The sequence below is a fragment of the Saccharomyces mikatae genome, assembly GCF_947241705.1.
Source record: "Saccharomyces mikatae IFO 1815 strain IFO1815 genome assembly, chromosome: 11".
NCBI classification, from domain to species: domain Eukaryota; kingdom Fungi; phylum Ascomycota; class Saccharomycetes; order Saccharomycetales; family Saccharomycetaceae; genus Saccharomyces; species Saccharomyces mikatae.
In genome coordinates, this window is record NC_079266.1 from 552,916 (window position 1) to 570,800 (window position 17,885).

General features: G+C 36.8%; 11 protein-coding genes across 11 annotated transcripts; 9 read left to right on the top strand and 2 right to left on the bottom strand.

Annotated features, from left to right (window-relative positions):
* Nucleotides 1–215: 215 nt before the first annotated feature.
* Nucleotides 216–1,091, top strand: RHO4 (Rho family GTPase RHO4; the record flags this gene model as incomplete). Its single annotated transcript, XM_056223963.1, has 1 exon — nucleotides 216–1,091. The coding sequence occupies one exon, from the start codon at nucleotides 216–218 to the stop codon at nucleotides 1,089–1,091; it is 876 nt and encodes a 291-aa protein (XP_056077929.1).
* A 448-nt stretch (nucleotides 1,092–1,539) lies between these two features.
* Nucleotides 1,540–3,348, top strand: TRM2 (tRNA (uracil(54)-C(5))-methyltransferase; the record flags this gene model as incomplete). The annotated part of the gene is made up of 1 exon (XM_056223965.1): nucleotides 1,540–3,348. The coding sequence occupies one exon, from the start codon at nucleotides 1,540–1,542 to the stop codon at nucleotides 3,346–3,348; it is 1,809 nt and encodes a 602-aa protein (XP_056077930.1).
* Nucleotides 3,349–3,628: 280 nt separating this feature from the next.
* RPS21A (40S ribosomal protein eS21) lies at nucleotides 3,629–4,215 on the top strand (the record flags this gene model as incomplete). Its single annotated transcript, XM_056223966.1, has 2 exons — nucleotides 3,629–3,652; nucleotides 3,976–4,215. The coding sequence occupies 2 exons, from the start codon at nucleotides 3,629–3,631 to the stop codon at nucleotides 4,213–4,215; spliced, it is 264 nt and encodes an 87-aa protein (XP_056077931.1).
* A 536-nt stretch (nucleotides 4,216–4,751) lies between these two features.
* Nucleotides 4,752–6,581, top strand: GLG1 (glycogenin glucosyltransferase GLG1; the record flags this gene model as incomplete). Its single annotated transcript, XM_056223967.1, has 1 exon — nucleotides 4,752–6,581. The coding sequence occupies one exon, from the start codon at nucleotides 4,752–4,754 to the stop codon at nucleotides 6,579–6,581; it is 1,830 nt and encodes a 609-aa protein (XP_056077932.1).
* Nucleotides 6,582–6,943: 362 nt separating this feature from the next.
* TIF1 (translation initiation factor eIF4A) lies at nucleotides 6,944–8,131 on the top strand (the record flags this gene model as incomplete). Its single annotated transcript, XM_056223968.1, has 1 exon — nucleotides 6,944–8,131. The coding sequence occupies one exon, from the start codon at nucleotides 6,944–6,946 to the stop codon at nucleotides 8,129–8,131; it is 1,188 nt and encodes a 395-aa protein (XP_056077933.1).
* Nucleotides 8,132–8,519: 388 nt separating this feature from the next.
* On the top strand, nucleotides 8,520–9,344 carry UTP30 (Utp30p; the record flags this gene model as incomplete). Its single annotated transcript, XM_056223969.1, has 1 exon — nucleotides 8,520–9,344. One exon carries the CDS (start codon nucleotides 8,520–8,522, stop codon nucleotides 9,342–9,344), a length of 825 nt encoding a protein of 274 aa, XP_056077934.1.
* Nucleotides 9,345–9,676: 332 nt separating this feature from the next.
* On the top strand, nucleotides 9,677–10,942 carry KTR2 (mannosyltransferase KTR2; the record flags this gene model as incomplete). The annotated part of the gene is made up of 1 exon (XM_056223970.1): nucleotides 9,677–10,942. The coding sequence occupies one exon, from the start codon at nucleotides 9,677–9,679 to the stop codon at nucleotides 10,940–10,942; it is 1,266 nt and encodes a 421-aa protein (XP_056077935.1).
* Nucleotides 10,943–11,648: 706 nt separating this feature from the next.
* TFA2 (transcription factor TFIIE subunit TFA2) lies at nucleotides 11,649–12,638 on the top strand (the record flags this gene model as incomplete). Its single annotated transcript, XM_056223971.1, has 1 exon — nucleotides 11,649–12,638. One exon carries the CDS (start codon nucleotides 11,649–11,651, stop codon nucleotides 12,636–12,638), a length of 990 nt encoding a protein of 329 aa, XP_056077936.1.
* Nucleotides 12,639–12,777: 139 nt separating this feature from the next.
* Nucleotides 12,778–14,277, bottom strand: LAS1 (rRNA-processing protein LAS1; the record flags this gene model as incomplete). The annotated part of the gene is made up of 1 exon (XM_056223972.1): nucleotides 12,778–14,277. One exon carries the CDS (start codon nucleotides 14,275–14,277, stop codon nucleotides 12,778–12,780), a length of 1,500 nt encoding a protein of 499 aa, XP_056077937.1.
* Nucleotides 14,278–14,529: 252 nt separating this feature from the next.
* OAF3 (Oaf3p) lies at nucleotides 14,530–17,127 on the top strand (the record flags this gene model as incomplete). Its single annotated transcript, XM_056223973.1, has 1 exon — nucleotides 14,530–17,127. The coding sequence occupies one exon, from the start codon at nucleotides 14,530–14,532 to the stop codon at nucleotides 17,125–17,127; it is 2,598 nt and encodes an 865-aa protein (XP_056077938.1).
* Nucleotides 17,128–17,279: 152 nt separating this feature from the next.
* On the bottom strand, nucleotides 17,280–17,873 carry PAM17 (Pam17p; the record flags this gene model as incomplete). The annotated part of the gene is made up of 1 exon (XM_056223974.1): nucleotides 17,280–17,873. The coding sequence occupies one exon, from the start codon at nucleotides 17,871–17,873 to the stop codon at nucleotides 17,280–17,282; it is 594 nt and encodes a 197-aa protein (XP_056077939.1).
* Nucleotides 17,874–17,885: the final 12 nt, after the last annotated feature.

The following is a 17,885-nucleotide window of genomic DNA, read 5'->3' on the forward strand; positions in this document are numbered from 1 at the left end:
ACTATTAAAAATATACACCGTGTTTGTTTACCTTTCCATTAGCTTAATTATCAAGGTCCGTATAATGCGACCTTTCGCGTCTTAATTCGGGATGACCTGATTGAGTTGTTATAGCCTTACGTTAAGAAGACACAAGACGTATTAGGCATTGTAAAATCACTATGGCGAATTTGAATAGATCAGCTCCATCAATTTTCAGAACTGAGCATACTTCTATGAATACCCTATTATTTAAGCAAGGAAATGGCCATGGCGGAAAGCAAAGTGACATCGCCTCGCAGGGATCACTATCTAGTACTGCACTTCCTGAATCGCCTGGCCCTTTAGATGAGAAGAATCTTCCTAGGTTGCCCACTCCGTTTGCTAGGAGTCTTTCTACGATTCCTAGCTATGAACAAATGAAGCGAACTAATAAACTGCCCGATTATCATTTAAAGATAGTTGTTGTAGGAGACGGTGCTGTGGGGAAGACATGTCTATTAATATCTTATGTCCAAGGAACATTTCCAACAGATTATATCCCAACTATTTTTGAAAATTATGTAACGAACATAGAGGGACCTAGCGGCCAGGTTATAGAACTCGCATTGTGGGATACAGCTGGCCAAGAGGAGTATAGTAGACTTAGGCCACTCTCATACACAAACGCAGATGTGTTGATGATCTGTTATTCTATTGGAAGCAAGACGTCACTCAAGAATGTTGAAGATCTCTGGTTTCCAGAGGTTAAACATTTTTGTCCTTCTACACCTATCATGCTAGTCGGCTTGAAATCAGACCTATACGAAGCTGATAATCTTTCTGATCTGGTGGACCCAGAGTTGGCAGAATCCTTAGCTAAACGTTTAGGGGCGTTCGCACATATTCAGTGCTCTGCACGATTGAAATATAATGTCAGTGAAGTATTTGAAACTGCCATCCACACGTTGCTTTCCGATTCGTTGTATACTCCCAGGGAGTCTATGCATACAATCAAAAATCCCTTCAAAAAAAATACTACAAAGTCAGGTATCGATTCCTCTGCTGGAGATACCAGCATATCTATTCTTGGAACGAAAAGATTAAGAAAAAACAAGTGCATCATGATGTAAGAATAGAAATGGAGATTCCTAAATCACCCATTCTGTACATAACAACAAAATTTCAAAAGAGGCTAGAAACAATATTCAAACTTTACTGTATTTCTGCCATATTATTTAATCAAGATTAAACAATCATCATCTAGTAAACTTCAATTTAAATCCTAATTTTCCGGAATTCTAGTATAGTTTATCCGTCCAATTTTATTTTATTTGTTGCCATTTATTCTAATTTACTTGAATCCATCATACTTTATATTAAAATTAATTTCCTACAGTAGAGTCTAGTATAAAGCTTACCAATCTGTTTAGATTAAATTGGAACTATCAAGTAGAGGCTATCATTATACACGATATATGCACACATAATTTTTTTCTTTTTGCTGGAGAATTTCACATAATATAGGGTTGAAGCTCATCTCATCTCATCGACTAATACGACAAAGCACTTATCATATGCATGCGTCGCTTCTGGATCATAAGAAAGCCAGTATTCAGATCTAGTTTTTATACCTGCAACAGCTTTATCAAGAAGTATTATTACACACTAATTACCACGATGACTGACAATACCACAACAACGTCACTAACAGTGGAGCATCCTGGTGACAACAAAAGACTCTCTTCTTCTGTTACAAATTCTTCTAAGCAGAAGACCAAGAAACCAAAATTGAGAAAGTACAAGGCTAAAAAGGTCGACGTAACCTCTCCTATGGGTGTCCTAGAGTTTGAAGTGAACGATTTGTTAGAAACTCAGAATTTGTCCAGAGAGCAAGTTCTGAATGATGTCACTGCAATTCTGAACGATAAGTTGAAAAAAGATGGGTCAATAACCATGCAGTACCACCGGGAAGTAAGAAATGTCAGGGTCTTAGAAATAACTGCTAATTGTAACGGATTGGCTCTAATTGATAATCCTGTAGAGTTGGGAAAAAAACAAGTTGTTATTATACCCTTTGGGCTGCCAGGTGATGTGGTCAATATCAAAGTTTTCAAGACACATCCTTACTATGTCGAGAGTGATTTATTAGAGGTGGTAGAGAAATCACCAATGAGAAGAGATGATTTAATTAAGGATAAGTATTTTGGAAAATCTTCAGGTAGTCAATTGGAATTTTTAACTTATGATGATCAATTAAAACTGAAAAGAAAAACAATTTCGAATGCCTACAAATTTTTTGCACCAAGATTAGTCGCTGAAAAGCTTTTACCTCAATTTGGTACCACCGTAGCATCTCCTTTACAATTTGGTTATAGAACTAAAATCACTCCCCATTTTGATATGCCAAGAAGAAAAGAAAAGGAACTAGCAGAAAGACCACCTTTAGGATTTGGCCAAAAGGGTAGACCTCAATGGAGAAAAGATACTTTGGATATTGGTGGACATGGTTCAATACTAGATATTGATGAATGTGTACTTGCCACTGAAGTCCTCAACAAGGGATTGACTAATGAGAGAAGAAAGTTTGAGAAGGAGTTCAAAAACTATAAAAAAGGAGCTACCATTTTGTTAAGGGAGAATACCACGGTTCTAGACCCTTCTAAACCAACTTTAGAGCAATTAACAGAAGAAGGCTCCAGGGATGAAGCTGGTAACCTAAGCTATGTCGAAGTCGAAGACAAAGAACACAATGTCAAGTTGGCGAAGACATGCGTTACCAACCCTAGACAAATTGTCACCGAATATGTAGATGGCTATACTTTTAAGTTCAGTGCAGGTGAGTTTTTTCAAAATAATAATGCCATCTTGCCAATAGTGACCAAATATGTTCGTGACAATTTGCAGACCCCAATTAAAGATGGTGGTGACGAGCCAAAATTCCTAGTGGATGCTTATTGTGGATCAGGTCTTTTCAGTATATGCAGCTCCAAGGGCGTAGACAAAGTGATAGGTGTAGAAATTTCCGCTGATAGTGTCTCTTTTGCAGAGAAAAATGCAAAGGCAAATGGGGTTGAAAATTGTAGATTTATAGTTGGGAAGGCTGAAAAGCTCTTTGAGTCTATTGACACTCCAAGTGAAAGGACGTCTGTCATTTTAGATCCACCACGTAAAGGCTGTGATGAATTATTTTTGAAACAATTAGCCGCATATAACCCAGCTAAAATTGTTTACATCTCATGCAATGTCCATTCACAGGCACGTGATGTCGAATACTTTCTCAAAGAGACAGAAAACGGCTCCGCTTACCAGATCGAAAGTATAAGAGGGTTTGATTTTTTCCCTCAAACTCATCATGTTGAGAGTGTGTGTATAATGAAGAGAATTTAATTGCACTATAACAATCAAATATGTACATTTTTGGAATAATAGACATCTTCAAGTATATTTAAATCCGTACATTTTGGAAACCGGAAACTTTTCTCAACTTCTCCAGTTTAAAATGAAAAGAATAGTTTAAGGAAATTACGTGTATAGTGATATTGGATGTAACGTTTTCTTGAAAAATTCATATACGCTATTTGAAAGTGTAGCCTGGAATCGTGGTAGTTTATATTAGGTGACAAGGCATAGTTTGACCATATAAGAACCATAACAAGATCACACAAAAATGGAAAACGATAAGGGCCAACTAGTATGTTTGAGACATTTCTAGCGATTTTTTATATTTTGATGGATACACAGAAAGTGCGTGACTGTTTGAACTATTATTGTTAGGAAGAGATTTTCATTGCAGAAGCTTAGAACAAGTGTTTTCTGCAGTGCGGAGAAAAGACATTTGAGATTGCTATCAGAAAGCAAATTATGAGCCTTATAGAGCGGCTTTGAGAATAAATAAGGCAGAGCACTTATGGATTAATTATTAATAACTTTTTTATGTTTTAAATTGTTACGCATTCTCATTCGAAATTCTATTATTCACGTCTAGCATAACTAACAAAGATTTTTTTATATCAGGTCGAACTTTATGTTCCAAGAAAATGTTCTGCTACCAACAGAATCATCAAGGCTGATGACCACGCCTCTGTTCAAATCAACGTCGCCAAGGTTGATGAAGAAGGCCGTGCTATCCCAGGTGAGTACGTTACCTATGCTTTGTCCGGTTACGTTAGATCCAGAGGTGAATCCGATGACTCTTTGAACCGTTTGGCTCAAAACGACGGTTTGTTGAAAAACGTTTGGTCTTACTCCCGTTAAAAGGAAAGGAAAAGGGAATTTGATACAATTTCCGTATCGTTTGAACTAATAGATAACTAGCAACCTCTTCACTTTACTATTAACTTTTCATCATATGTTTCAATCCTTCAAATTTTCGATGAAGTGTTTTAGGTACTCTATAGGTATTTAGGTTATAATATTATTTTGTATTTCTAGAACCGGAACCTGTTTAAGTCGGAGAGGTATTGTATTCTTGACCATTCTGTTTAAGGTTTCGCATATGCGGAGTTCCCTAAGAAACCCTCTGAGCAAAAAAGACCCCGTAATTATCACTTTTTTGCTTGTGATGCTCTGCATTTTCAGGAGTCAAAGCGTACTGAAAACCTTATGATTATTGTAGACTGAATGATCAAACGAGTGCTATATATGTTGATAAAGAAGCAGAACGTAAAGGTGCCTGAAAACGTTGTCCTTTGATTGCAAGCTATGGCTTTGTTCTTTGCTTCTTTCAATAAACTCGGAAATCTGTAGTGACAAATCTATAGAGATTATCGTCTTACATTCGAGGGATAAGAATGTACAAGAAGCTGGCTATTGCTACACTGCTCTACTCCGCAGATTATCTGCCAGGTGTATTTGCCCTTGGTTATCAATTAAATAAGTTGTTAAAAGAAGCAAGTAAAAAAGATAGCATTGAAACATGTCTTATCGTGACGACTCCTTTATTTAATGACACTTTAAGCGATTTAGCGAAAAACATTTTAAATTCCATATATACCAAAATCGTGTTAGTGAACCCTTTAGCGTTCCAAAATGAAAGTATACAGAGAAATAGTAATAATTTAGCTCTTTTGGGAAGACCAGAATTATCTTTTGCTTTAATCAAGGCAAGATTATGGGAGTTGACTCAATTCGAGCAAGTCCTTTACTTAGATTCTGACACATTACCCTTGAATAAAGAATTTTTGAGGTTGTTTGATATAATGTCTAAACAAACCAAGTCACAGGTAGGTGCTGTTGCTGATATTGGCTGGCCTGATATGTTTAATAGCGGCGTAATGATGCTAATACCGGACGCGGATACTGCTTCCGTACTGCAGAATTATATCATTGAAAATACGTCCATTGATGGCTCTGACCAAGGAACTTTAAATCAGTTTTTCAACCAACACTGTTGCACTGATGAACTACTCAAAGAAACTTTCCCTCGAGAATGGGTACAGTTGTCGTTTATATATAACGTAACTATACCTAATCTTGGCTATCAATCTTCACCTGCTCTGAATTATTTCAAATCCACCATCAAACTGATTCATTTCATCGGCAAACATAAGCCATGGTCACTGTGGTCTCAGAAGAATTTCACCAAAACCGAAAGTCACAATAAATGGAACGAGATTTACGAAGAATTTAAGGAAGAACATGAACTAGAAGACGGAATCTCTAAACTAGATACTGATAGTTCTATTGAAACTGAACCTGTTCGACCAATATCCCCAGTGGAAGTTTCTCAAAGCAACGAACCCGCGCCGAACCAAAAGGTTGAAGTATTAAGCACACAAGAAGAGAACATGGGCAACCAAGATAGTGAGCCTGTTATCGAGCCGGTTCCGTTAGATTTTACCAAATGGCTAACGACTTTTGTTAATAAGGACTACCCAACTAATCAGTCAAGGAAGAAAGGTTATGAATCCCCAAAAGAAAATGGTGATGGTGCAAATAACAATGATTCGAACCCCAATCAAGAAAATCCTTCGAATCATATACAAAAAGCAGTACTTTCCTGCAACCAAGTAAGTAACCGGGATATAAAGGATGAGCAAGAAAATGTAGAGGTGACCAGTTGTGAGGCAGCCAACATTCCAAAACCTGAACAAAAAAGTTCCATAGATAATATACAAGAGTCTAGTGCTTTCAAGAATCACGCAAACGCCCAGCCAACAAACAAGAATGATTACTATTCAGAAGAAAATTCTAATGATACTGGTTTTAGCCCCTTGAATTCTGAACAGAAAGGTCCGCCGAATGATATGCAGAAACCTAATGGTTCTGAAGATCACTTACCAGGTGATGAAGAACCGCATGCTCTTATTGACGAAAATATACAATATTTAGAAAAAGAGAAGGAAGGCTATGAAGAATTTCTTCCGGACGTGTACGAGACGAATACAACCAATCATGAAGAAGACGAATTTTTTGATGATAGCGTGGAAGGGGTTAATCAAGGAGGAATTACGTCAAGTGTGGCTACAGATACACAAAAAAAAGCAAAACCTACAGAAGGTCAGGAAAGCAAACCGCAACAAGAAATGCCGAACTTCAAGTTTGACTGGGAAGATACTGATTATTTGTCCAAAGTAGAGAGATGTTTCCCCGATGACATCTTTGAATATGCGGTAGAGTGAGCTCATATACATGATGGGGCAAATCAAAATATACATAATTATAAAAGAGAGCTCTCACTTGCACGAAATTGCATTACTATTTCATATACATTCAAATACAGAACAATACTCATGAGCTTTATTAATTTCATTCTGCTCGATGTAAATATTTCTCTCTCTTCGCAACGTTTATAGTGACTGAAAAATTTTTGCATTCTCACCTCCTCTAATGAATGATGTGCTAGGAACTCCAGCTGCCATAACAGACCGAAGATATGAATATGTTTAGCTCTCAAATTTAGAAACGTTTTCGTTAATCCAAATTCCTTTCTCGACTTCTTTTACCCAATTAGTTAAACAGCGTCCTTCTAGTTACATACAAAATGTCTGAAGGTATTACTGATATTGAAGAGTCTCAAATCCAAACCAACTATGACAAGGTTGTCTACAAGTTCGATGATATGGAATTGGACGAAAACTTGTTGAGAGGTGTTTTCGGTTATGGTTTTGAAGAACCATCTGCCATTCAACAACGTGCTATCATGCCTATTATTGAAGGTCACGATGTCTTGGCTCAAGCTCAATCTGGTACTGGTAAGACGGGTACCTTCTCCATTGCTGCGTTGCAAAGGATTGATACCTCTGTTAAGGCTCCTCAAGCTTTGATGTTGGCCCCAACTAGAGAATTGGCTTTACAAATCCAAAAAGTCGTCATGGCTTTGGCCTTCCACATGGACATCAAGGTCCACGCTTGTATCGGTGGTACTTCCTTTGTTGAAGATGCTGAAGGTTTGAGAGATGCTCAAATTGTCGTTGGTACCCCAGGTCGTGTTTTCGACAACATCCAAAGACGTAGATTCAGAACTGACAAGATCAAGATGTTCATCTTAGATGAAGCCGATGAAATGTTGTCTTCTGGTTTCAAGGAACAAATCTACCAAATTTTCACCTTACTTCCTCCAACTACTCAAGTTGTTCTTTTGTCTGCTACCATGCCAAATGATGTCTTGGAAGTCACCACCAAATTCATGAGAAACCCCGTCAGAATTTTGGTTAAGAAGGATGAATTGACTTTGGAAGGTATCAAACAATTCTACGTGAATGTTGAAGAAGAAGATTACAAGTACGAGTGTTTGACAGATTTATACGACTCTATCTCCGTCACTCAAGCTGTTATCTTCTGTAACACTAGAAGAAAGGTCGAAGAATTGACCACTAAGTTGAGAGACGACAAATTTACCGTTTCTGCCATCTATTCTGACTTACCACAACAAGAAAGAGATACCATTATGAAGGAATTCAGAAGTGGTTCTTCCAGAATCTTGATCTCTACCGATTTGTTAGCAAGAGGTATTGATGTCCAACAAGTTTCATTGGTTATTAACTACGATCTACCAGCTAACAAGGAAAACTACATCCACAGAATTGGTAGAGGTGGTCGTTTCGGTAGAAAGGGTGTTGCTATCAACTTTGTTACTAACGAAGATGTCGGCGCCATGAGAGAACTAGAAAAGTTCTACTCTACTCAAATCGAAGAATTGCCATCCGACATTGCTACTTTGTTGAACTAAGGGGCACAGAAACTTCTTAAAAAAGGAATAATTTTGAGAGGCTATCTTGATAACGTAACATATATGTCATAAGAGTTATATATGTTTTTGTATTTAATTTGTTTTTCTTTTTACATTTTCACTATTCTTCGTGATTTTTCTATTCAAGTAATATATATGCATCAGAGAATCACTTTAAAAGGTAACCAAGAGAATATGAACACAAAGGTTTACTAAATTATTATTTCTTTACAGTTCCTCTCCCCTTGTATATCGCACGTATCGAGGTGAAATTTTTCAGAATAGTGAAAAATTTCTTGAAAAGAAAGAAGAAAATTCGATGCCCTTTACGAACAGTTAGAAGTATAAAGCGAGGCATTTGATTAAAGGTTATTGGCTCAGGTTTGAGATGGTCGAGCAAGCCAATATTGTGGGTAGCAAGTTAGCAGAGAAGGCTCTAAATGCTTTAATTGTGAAATGTAAAGAGAGCACATCTTTACAAAATGATAAAGACATCCACATAATCATTAATATGGGGAAAAAAATGGGTATAAAGAGAGATAACATTCCCCGTATCATTCCATTGACTAAATGCAAGCTATTCAAGCCAAGAGATCTAAACATATTGCTCATCGTGAAAGACCCCTCCACTTTGTATAGGGAGACTTTGACAAAAGATGAGCACACATCAGAATTATTCAAGGAAATCATAAGTGTCAAGAATTTGAAGCGTAGATTCAGAGGCAATAAGCTGACCCAACTCTATAAGGATTTTGACTTGGTTGTTGCTGATTACAGAGTCCACCACTTACTCCCGGAAGTTCTTGGCAACAGGTTTTATCACGGTAGTAAAAAGTTACCATATATGATTCGCATGTCTAAAGAAGTTAAGTTGAAACGCAAGCAAATGGTCGAAAAATGTGACCCCATTTATGTGAGAGCGCAACTAAGAAGTATATGTAAGAATACTTCATATATTCCCAACGATGACAATTGTTTAAACATAAGAGTTGGGCACATCCAAAAACATCCCATACCGGAAATTTTACAGAACATTCAAGATACAGTCAACTTTCTTACCGATAGAAGTAAGAGACCCCAAGGCGGCGTTATTAAAGGCGGAATAATATCTATATTTGTCAAGACCAGTAACAGTACTAGCTTACCCATATACCAAATCTCAGAAGCCAAGGAAAATGATGAAAGGGAGAATCTGAGTGATATAAGATTATAGAATTGTGCATCATTCTTTATATAGGATATTTTAAATACTCACAATGAAAAAGCGTGATTTTGTCTGACAGGACATACAATTGTTAGTGTGTTTTAAACTTTAATTCCATTCAAGAATTTTAAATATAGTAAAAATTTAGTAAGCGAAAAAAAAAGACAAAAAAAGGATAAGTGCCTATAAAATAGAATATATTTAACCTACATTCCTCTTGACTATCTGACTGTATTCTTGTTATTTATATCTGTTTGAGGCCGGGCACTTTTGCAAGCAAGGCTCTTTTCGCCTTCTTTCTGATATAATAGTGGATCCTTAGTCAAGGGCGTGGGGGCTTTATGCGGATCAGCAAGGGATTCATAAAGCTATTTTTTGGGAGCCTTCTATTTTGCTTGATAGCGCAGATATGCTGGCTTGTACTTGTACGTCATCAGCGACAGTTAAGACTGGATTCATATTTTCTGGAGAGGTCCCGAGAAGCTTCATCAGGTTATGATTCTTCTCGAAAACGACAACTGAATCAAATGCTAAAGTTATCTAGCAACACATATATTGATGAGTTACACGACGAGAACAGAAGAAAAGAATTTGTAAGAGAAAATGCTACACTACTAATGCTCGTGCGTAATTGGGAACTGACTGGAGCACTTCATTCCATGAGATCATTAGAGGACCGTTTTAATAAAGACTACCAGTATGACTGGACATTTCTTAACGATGTTCCATTTGATGAAGAGTTTATTGAGGCCACTACTGCTATGGCCAGTGGGAAAACACAGTACGCTTTAATCCCAGCAGAGGACTGGAACAGACCATCTTGGATCAACGAAACTTTATTTGAAGAGGCTTTGCAATTAATGGAGGAAAAAAATATCTTGTATGGTGGGTCGAAATCTTATAGAAACATGTGCCGATTCAACTCTGGATTCTTCTTTAGACAAAGAATATTGGATCAGTACGATTATTATTTTAGAGTTGAACCAAATGTAGAGTATTTTTGCGACTTTCCCTACGATCCTTTTCAAGTGATGAGAAAGAACGATAAAAAATATGGTTTTGTGATAACTATGTATGAGTATGAAGATACAATTCCAAGCCTATGGGAGGCTGTGGAAGAATATTTGGAAGAAACAGAGTCCAAAGATGTTGATATGGAAAACAACGCTTTTAGTTTTATCTCAAATTTCGATTTTTTCGGTAAATCATTTGGTGTCATGGACAGTAATAGCGACTATAATTTATGTCATTTTTGGACAAATTTCGAAATTGGTGATTTGAATTTTTTCAGAAGTGAGAAATATATCAGATTCTTCGAGTACTTGGACTCGACGGGTGGCTTTTACTATGAAAGGTGGGGAGATGCACCAGTACATTCGATCGCTGTGTCCCTCCTTCTCAAGAAAGATGAAGTCATTCATTTTGATGAACTAGGGTACAAACATATGCCATTTGGTACGTGTCCATCTGCATACTACTTGAGACTACAACAGAGGTGTCTTTGTGATAGCAATCACCCTGATAATATCGACCTCAACGTTATCAGTTGTTTAAGAAGATGGTGGAAGGACGGCAGCGGCAAATACTTCCTCAAGCATAATTCATAAGAAAACCGTACGATCATGTACTACACCATATGCAACATTATATCTATACATAATTAGGTAACCATTAAGATGTTCCATACCTCAGGTCATCACCATTTCATGGGTCGCTTAACCGAATGAATCAGAAGCAACCTCTAACGGCGATGGTTTTAAAGATGGATTACCTCGATACCAATAGTCAGACTACTCGGAATCGAAGATTTATCTACGACACTCATCAGTCTTTTTCCTATCCTTTCTTGCAATAACTTATCATAAATAAACTAAACCAAGGAAAGAAAAGGAAAAATCAATAAAAAGGAAGTCATTGGAGCGGTTTTGGAACTAAGGATAGGATGAAATTTCATCAAAATGACAAAACTGGCTTCTATCAACCGTAAACAATGGACCCCAAGAGCATCACAAGTTTTTTAGTTTTTTTACAAAGGAAGTTAAATTTAATTTCTCTTAAAAAGAATATGTTGATCGTTCTCGTTTGAAACAAATGCTAGATCTCACGCTTTTTATACTCAAATGTTTTTGCGAGAAGAAGAAAAAAAAGAGGAAACTTCGGGTAAGAAATTGACTTATTAATCAGGGCAAAAGAACAAATGAGAAGCGGATTTTAAATACAAGAATATATGCTTCACGCAACACACAAAAGACCTATATAGACCTGTTTTATATTGAATACATCGTGTGGTTTAGCTAATATTGTGTATTTGCAATGAGTAAGAACAGAGACCCTTTACTAGCTAATTTGAACGCTTTCAAAAGCAAAGTGAAGTCGGCCCCAGTAATAGCACCCGCTAAAGTGGGACAGAAGAAGAGTAATGACACTGTGATTACTATAGATGGAAGCACCAGAAAGAGGACGGCTTCTGAACGTGCACTAGAAAATTCTTTGAATTCTGCCAAGAATCCTATATTAGCAGATATCAAGAAGGAAGCTGGAAGCAATAGTTCTAATGCTATTTCATTAGATGATGACGATGAAGACGACGACGATTTTAGCAGCTCTCCTTCTAAGAAGGTAAGGCCCGGTTCGATTGCAGCAGCAGCTTTACAGGCCAATCAAACAGACATTTCCAAGAGCCATGATTCTTCCAAGCTTCTTTGGGCCACTGAATATATTCAAAAGAAAGGTAAACCCGTGTTGGTCAATGAGTTGCTGGACTACTTATCGATGAAAAAAGATGACAAAGTTATTGAACTTTTGAAAAAGCTGGACAGGATCGAATTTGATGCCAAGAAGGGGTCTTTCAAGTATCTCTCTACTTATGATGTTCATTCCCCTTCGGAACTGCTGAAATTATTGCGTTCACAAGTAACGTTTAAAGGTATTTCCTGCAAGGATTTGAAAGATGGTTGGCCACAATGTGATGAAACAATCAACCAACTAGAGGAGGATAGTAAGATCTTAGTGCTAAGAACCAAGAAGGATAAGACTCCGAGATATGTTTGGTATAATAGCGGTGGGAATTTGAAATGTATTGATGAGGAGTTTGTTAAAATGTGGGAGAACGTCCAATTACCGCAATTTGCAGAATTACCAAGGAAGCTGCAAGATCTGGGTTTAAAACCTGCTAGTGTCGATCCTGCAACTATCAAGAGACAGACAAAGAGAGTCGAAGTTAAGAAGAAGAGACAAAGAAAAGGTAAGATTACTAACACTCACATGACTGGTATCTTAAAAGATTACTCTCATAGAGTATGATTTTGCCTAAGTTAAATCATTTTCGTTTGCATATTAGATTATAGAGACTATAATTTTATATACATATGCATGTTAAGGTGCAGCATAGAATTTGGCTTCTATACTCTACTACGTATCTATAAAGAGCATTGAACGCAGATCACAGAACACCAAAGGGTCTAGGTTGCCAATTTTGTACCCTTGACCAACTTTTCAAAGGTGCAGCATCGTTGTCCTCTGATTTCTTTTTTTTACTGACTATTACGCTATTGGTCATCCTTTGCTTCAAGCACGCCAAATCGCCTAGTATATCATTGGTGTCAGTTTTCAATGCAGGACTGGTTTTCTTCTTCATTGGGAAAAGGTCTTTGTCTGCAGGGGTAAAATCATACAGTTTCATGTCGCCTTCGCTAAACCTCAATGATAAGTTATCTATGTTTTCTTTTAATTTGGTCTCGATTTCCATTGTACTATCAGGTTGTCTTCTGCGTTTTTTGTTTCTCCATGAATTCCCACAAGTCTTTTCGGTATCTAATTTGGCTAGCATAGACTGGCAGAAATATAGTATTAAGTACGATGCATTTTCATCGATAAGTTTCTCCCAATTTTGCCACTTATTTTTAACATTTCTGTTGTCAAGGTTATTTATTATAACATCCAACAGTTTTTTCTGTAGTTCTTTCCAAACATTGAATTTTTTCTTTAAAATCGTCGTGACATTGTTATCATCTTGTTGGGCTTTGTAGTTCTTAGCCACCCATTCAATTAATTTCCAGTCAAAATTATTTAAATTTAGCATTAATACTTTGAGCAAAAGTGGATCATAATTGCTGAAAAAATTCTCAAGTACAACGTTATGATAAATGGATAATTTCCAAAGCTCTTGCCACTGACGCAAGTTTTCTCTGATCATTGTTTCAGATGAGCTTTCGTACGAACCTTTCCTCTTTCCGGAATAGAGGTTAGTCAAGTCGCTTCCGGAAAAATTACTACTTGTGATTAAGCTATCGCTGGCATTTTCCCATACCCATTTGTGCTCTGAAAACTCATTTTTAAGTCGTTTCCACTTATCAAGTGTATTAGCTAACGACCCCATATACTTTTCTAGTTTATCATTTCTTTCGTATTCGTAACCATTATCATGTGAATCGTCCCCGTCATCTTCCAACTCCCCATCGTTCCAGTAATGTTCATATAGCCAAGACAATGCTTCATTGGCGGCCCAACGAAGAATTTCAAGGCCAGGTAAATCTCTTTCATGCGTGCCCCAGTGCCTCAAATCAACAAACCAAGAAGGAAGCCCAATTTTAGCCGCCAATGTATGCAAGGGAATGGCAAATTGAGACTGCTGTGTTGGATCTAACAGGCCATTGACAAAACGAATCAAGGCCATTACATAAGACAATCGAATGGGAATAGAGTCTTGGTCCACTCCCGAACTTGTTTCCTTTTCATCTAGCAGAACAGCACATGTTATTTGTGCTGTAGAGTCTACTACATGAGGCAAATACTGCGAACCTTTAAGCTGGTAGCTCTGTACTTTTTGCACAGCACGATGTCTCATATCACCTATGATAGCTTTGCTTCTCGGGTAAAACCAACATTTTAGCTCTTCTAATTCGCCAGAGCTTCTCCATGGAACAATGCGTGGTGGTATCATTAGATTACTCTAATTAGTTCTTTTCTATTCTATCTTTTAATTCTATTTTCTGCCGAAACCAAATTAACCTTCTTTCACTCATTTTTCTTTTTGATATTGCGATGAGCTTATTAAGCATCAATATCCGGGTAATTTTGTATCATGATTAATCATCTATTTTATATGGAAATCTTCCATTGTTATAGATCATTGAAGAGAAAAGCAGTGGTTTCAACTAATTGTTTTAAGACTTAACTGACCATTGATTTTTCAATGTACTACGAATCTCAAGCGAGAACAAAGAAACGACATAGAATTACTGTGGTATGTACAAATTGCAAAAAAAGAAAAAGTAAGTGTGATCGAACAAAACCATGTGGAACATGTACACGACTGGGAGACGCTGACAGCTGTATTTACTTGAATGATAATGCTGGGAAGTTAGAATCAGGTTCTACTTTAAATGGTATTGAACCTGTAAGGAAACAAACAAATCCTGTGGAAGGAACCAGTCCAGGGTTCATTAAAAAGAGAAAACTTCCACAACTCAAACAGAATAAAGATTATCGGCAAAGAACGCAAGAAGTAGAAAACCTAACATCTGGATTTTATTTACCGATACATGAAGAAGCCCCCTTATTTATTGACCTAATCCCTCATGGGTTTTATTTAGAAACCAAGAGATCTGCTGATAATCTATTTAGTCTGTTCACAGATAGAGCAATTGAAAACCGCGATCCTTACCTGCAAGCAATGGTAACATTTAGAAGTATTGCAATCAAGAAAATGATGAATAAATTAGGAAGTAAGGGAAATAATGTTAAAAATGGAAGTTTACCAAAATCGTTTGAAGCTTTATCCACATTCGATGCTGATGATGAACGTCATAATAGCAATGGTATTGTTGATAAGGGTAATAACTTCCGAATGCACCAGACAATTCATAAGTCTTTGTTTAATAAGTTTGCGCAATACAGAGAAAATAATGCTACTAAATTTAGCGAAAGCTCTGAACCTATTGTAGCCAAAGATTATCTACCCCCTTTGAAAGTCCTAGAAAATGAAGTTTTAGTTCTTTTTGAGGAAAAGATATACGACACTATACCTATTTTCGATATGAAAGTTTTACGTCATGAAATTAGGGTCTTCTATGAAAATATTGTAGAAAAAGGGAATTCAATCTCTGTAAAGCACTATGATCATATGGTTTTCTGCATAATTTTGTTAATCATTAAAATATGTCGGCTTTCTGTCCAATTTTCTAAACTAACACCGTATATTTATCCAGTCCTTCAAGAAATTGATACATCCAAGTTTTTGGCCCTCGTTAAACTTTATTTGTTTGAGACAAAGGTCCTTAGAAAATGTAACTTATTACAATTACAATGTCTCATATTGCTAAGGTTCTTACATTGGTGTGCACCAGAAGATGGTGATGGGACTGAAACTCAATACTGCCAAATCTTGATGGGAACAATAATATCATCATGTAAAGAAATGGGCATTAATTGGTACTGCTTTTCTCAACCACAAAAATATACATTTAAAGTCAACCGGTGTACAAGACCTTCGTACGATATAATGAAAACAAGCGATTATGTGTCAATTTTTAGAAAAATTTGGAGTTACGTTTTATTTTGGGACAGAAAAATGTGTTTTATTAGTGGTGAAGAATGCCAAGTCGGGAAAACCTTGCAATTTCATTTTAAAGAAGAAGGAGATACAACAACATGGTACATGCAAATGTTGCCACTGGATAGCTTGATGAAAAAGATAAATGATACGTTAAATGATGACCCAGGGAGGGTAGATTTGAACTTATTACGCCGGCTGATTAGCGATTTGAAAAGTAAGTTTCACATTTTAGCAAGTCTGTCAAAGAACGGGAAACACACGATGAACCATTGTGATTTTGAAATGGAATGGATTATTGATTTGTTCTCATTGAGCTTATTGCATGCAGAAATGATCTTTTATGAATATGACTGCAATATTGCAGAGTTTTACAAGAGTTTTCAAAACTTATGGGATATGATGATTCATATTTCAGAGAAGTGCTATAACTACTTTTTCAACAGTGATGACTTGGAGGTGGATTCACTAGCCAAGTTTTATACTAACAGAATTGTGGAAATTGTAGCGAATAAAATCTTGGTCCTCATTCCCGCATTCATTCTTAGAGGAGATCGGTTCAAAACAATTCAGTATAATGATAAAAAGAAAATGGTTGAGTTCCTTTATGGTGTCTCTTCGGTGTATTTTAACGAATTTGGCTTCGAGTATTATCGTTGTTTCAAAAAAATGTTTACAGCTAAAATAAGCTATAAGATCTTGAACCGCTCATGTGAAAAAGATGCATGGAGAATCATTTTGGAGTTTTTATTGAATGAACTAGAACTAGAAGAGAACGGTGATAGTTTGACAGATCCCAAAGATATGAGATTAAAAGACGCCTGTGTAATGATATCAGGATTTCACAAGGCGGTGCAAAAATATGGTAGATATGATTCAGATATCCTAAGTATATGGAATAACGAGTTTTATCCCATAGGAAAATACAACGATCATATGGTAGGCTTTAAGTTTCAGATGCGCGTAAAAGTAATGCAGGAGTTCTTGGATATGGAGAAGTATTCCGAGAAGTTTAATATTTTTTCATCCTTTTATGATCATGCTAGTTCACAATTAGCCAGACATACGGAAGCAGATACCAACGTAAGCACGACGAATAAACGACTAGAGAAAAGACCCCAGAAGGAACTAGTGCAACAATCTGTATCAGCAGCTTTACCTGTCAACGATTTAATTGTTTCTGAGTTTGACATGATTCAAGATATTTTTGATCCTGTGGATTTTGTATCTTTTTTTTGAATGTCAGTTAAGAGGGACATCGGATAATATTTGCACAATCCTCTTCTTGCCAATTTATTTCAACTTATTTTATTTGTGTTGTATATGTTACTACTTCATTCATATATGTATATATACAGAGTTAAAGAAGAAAATAAGGTTCACCTGTTCATTTACAGGAATTCCTTTGCTTTTTTGGCGTAAGCATGACAATCTCTCAGCCATTGTTTATATTCCTTCAGAGATCCTATCTTCTCGCCGTAATAGTCTGGAACAGGATTACTAAAGCTCTGAGAAGAGGCATCAACTCTATTATTGATAATATGCTTCAAAAACTCTTTATTCTTGTCATTGAACTGTGTCAATTGCCGGTTGTGGGCGAGCTTGAACACTTGTGAGCCAACTATGGGGCCCAATAAGTAGCCCAATGTACCAGAGACTATTATTCCTGCTGAAATAACAGTTAATGGGTCGAATCCGAAAAGCAATTGGGTGGGGTCTATTTCCATAGTAGACAGGTAAGCCCATGAAATGTTACACCCCAAGAGCCCAGTAAACAGCGAAGAACCAACATTTATTCTACGTTGTTGCTTTCTTAACTTGAAGAAATTGGACCATGTCAAGTTAGTCGAGTCTTGGAGGGATGCGGGCTGAGAATATGGTCTTAAGGGTAATATCGTTGTGGTTGCGCGCAATGTGGCAGCAGTGAGAGATGGTTGCCTAATTAAAAACCTTTGTTGTGACAGTTTAGCGACACTGGTAAACATTTTGAAAAGGTA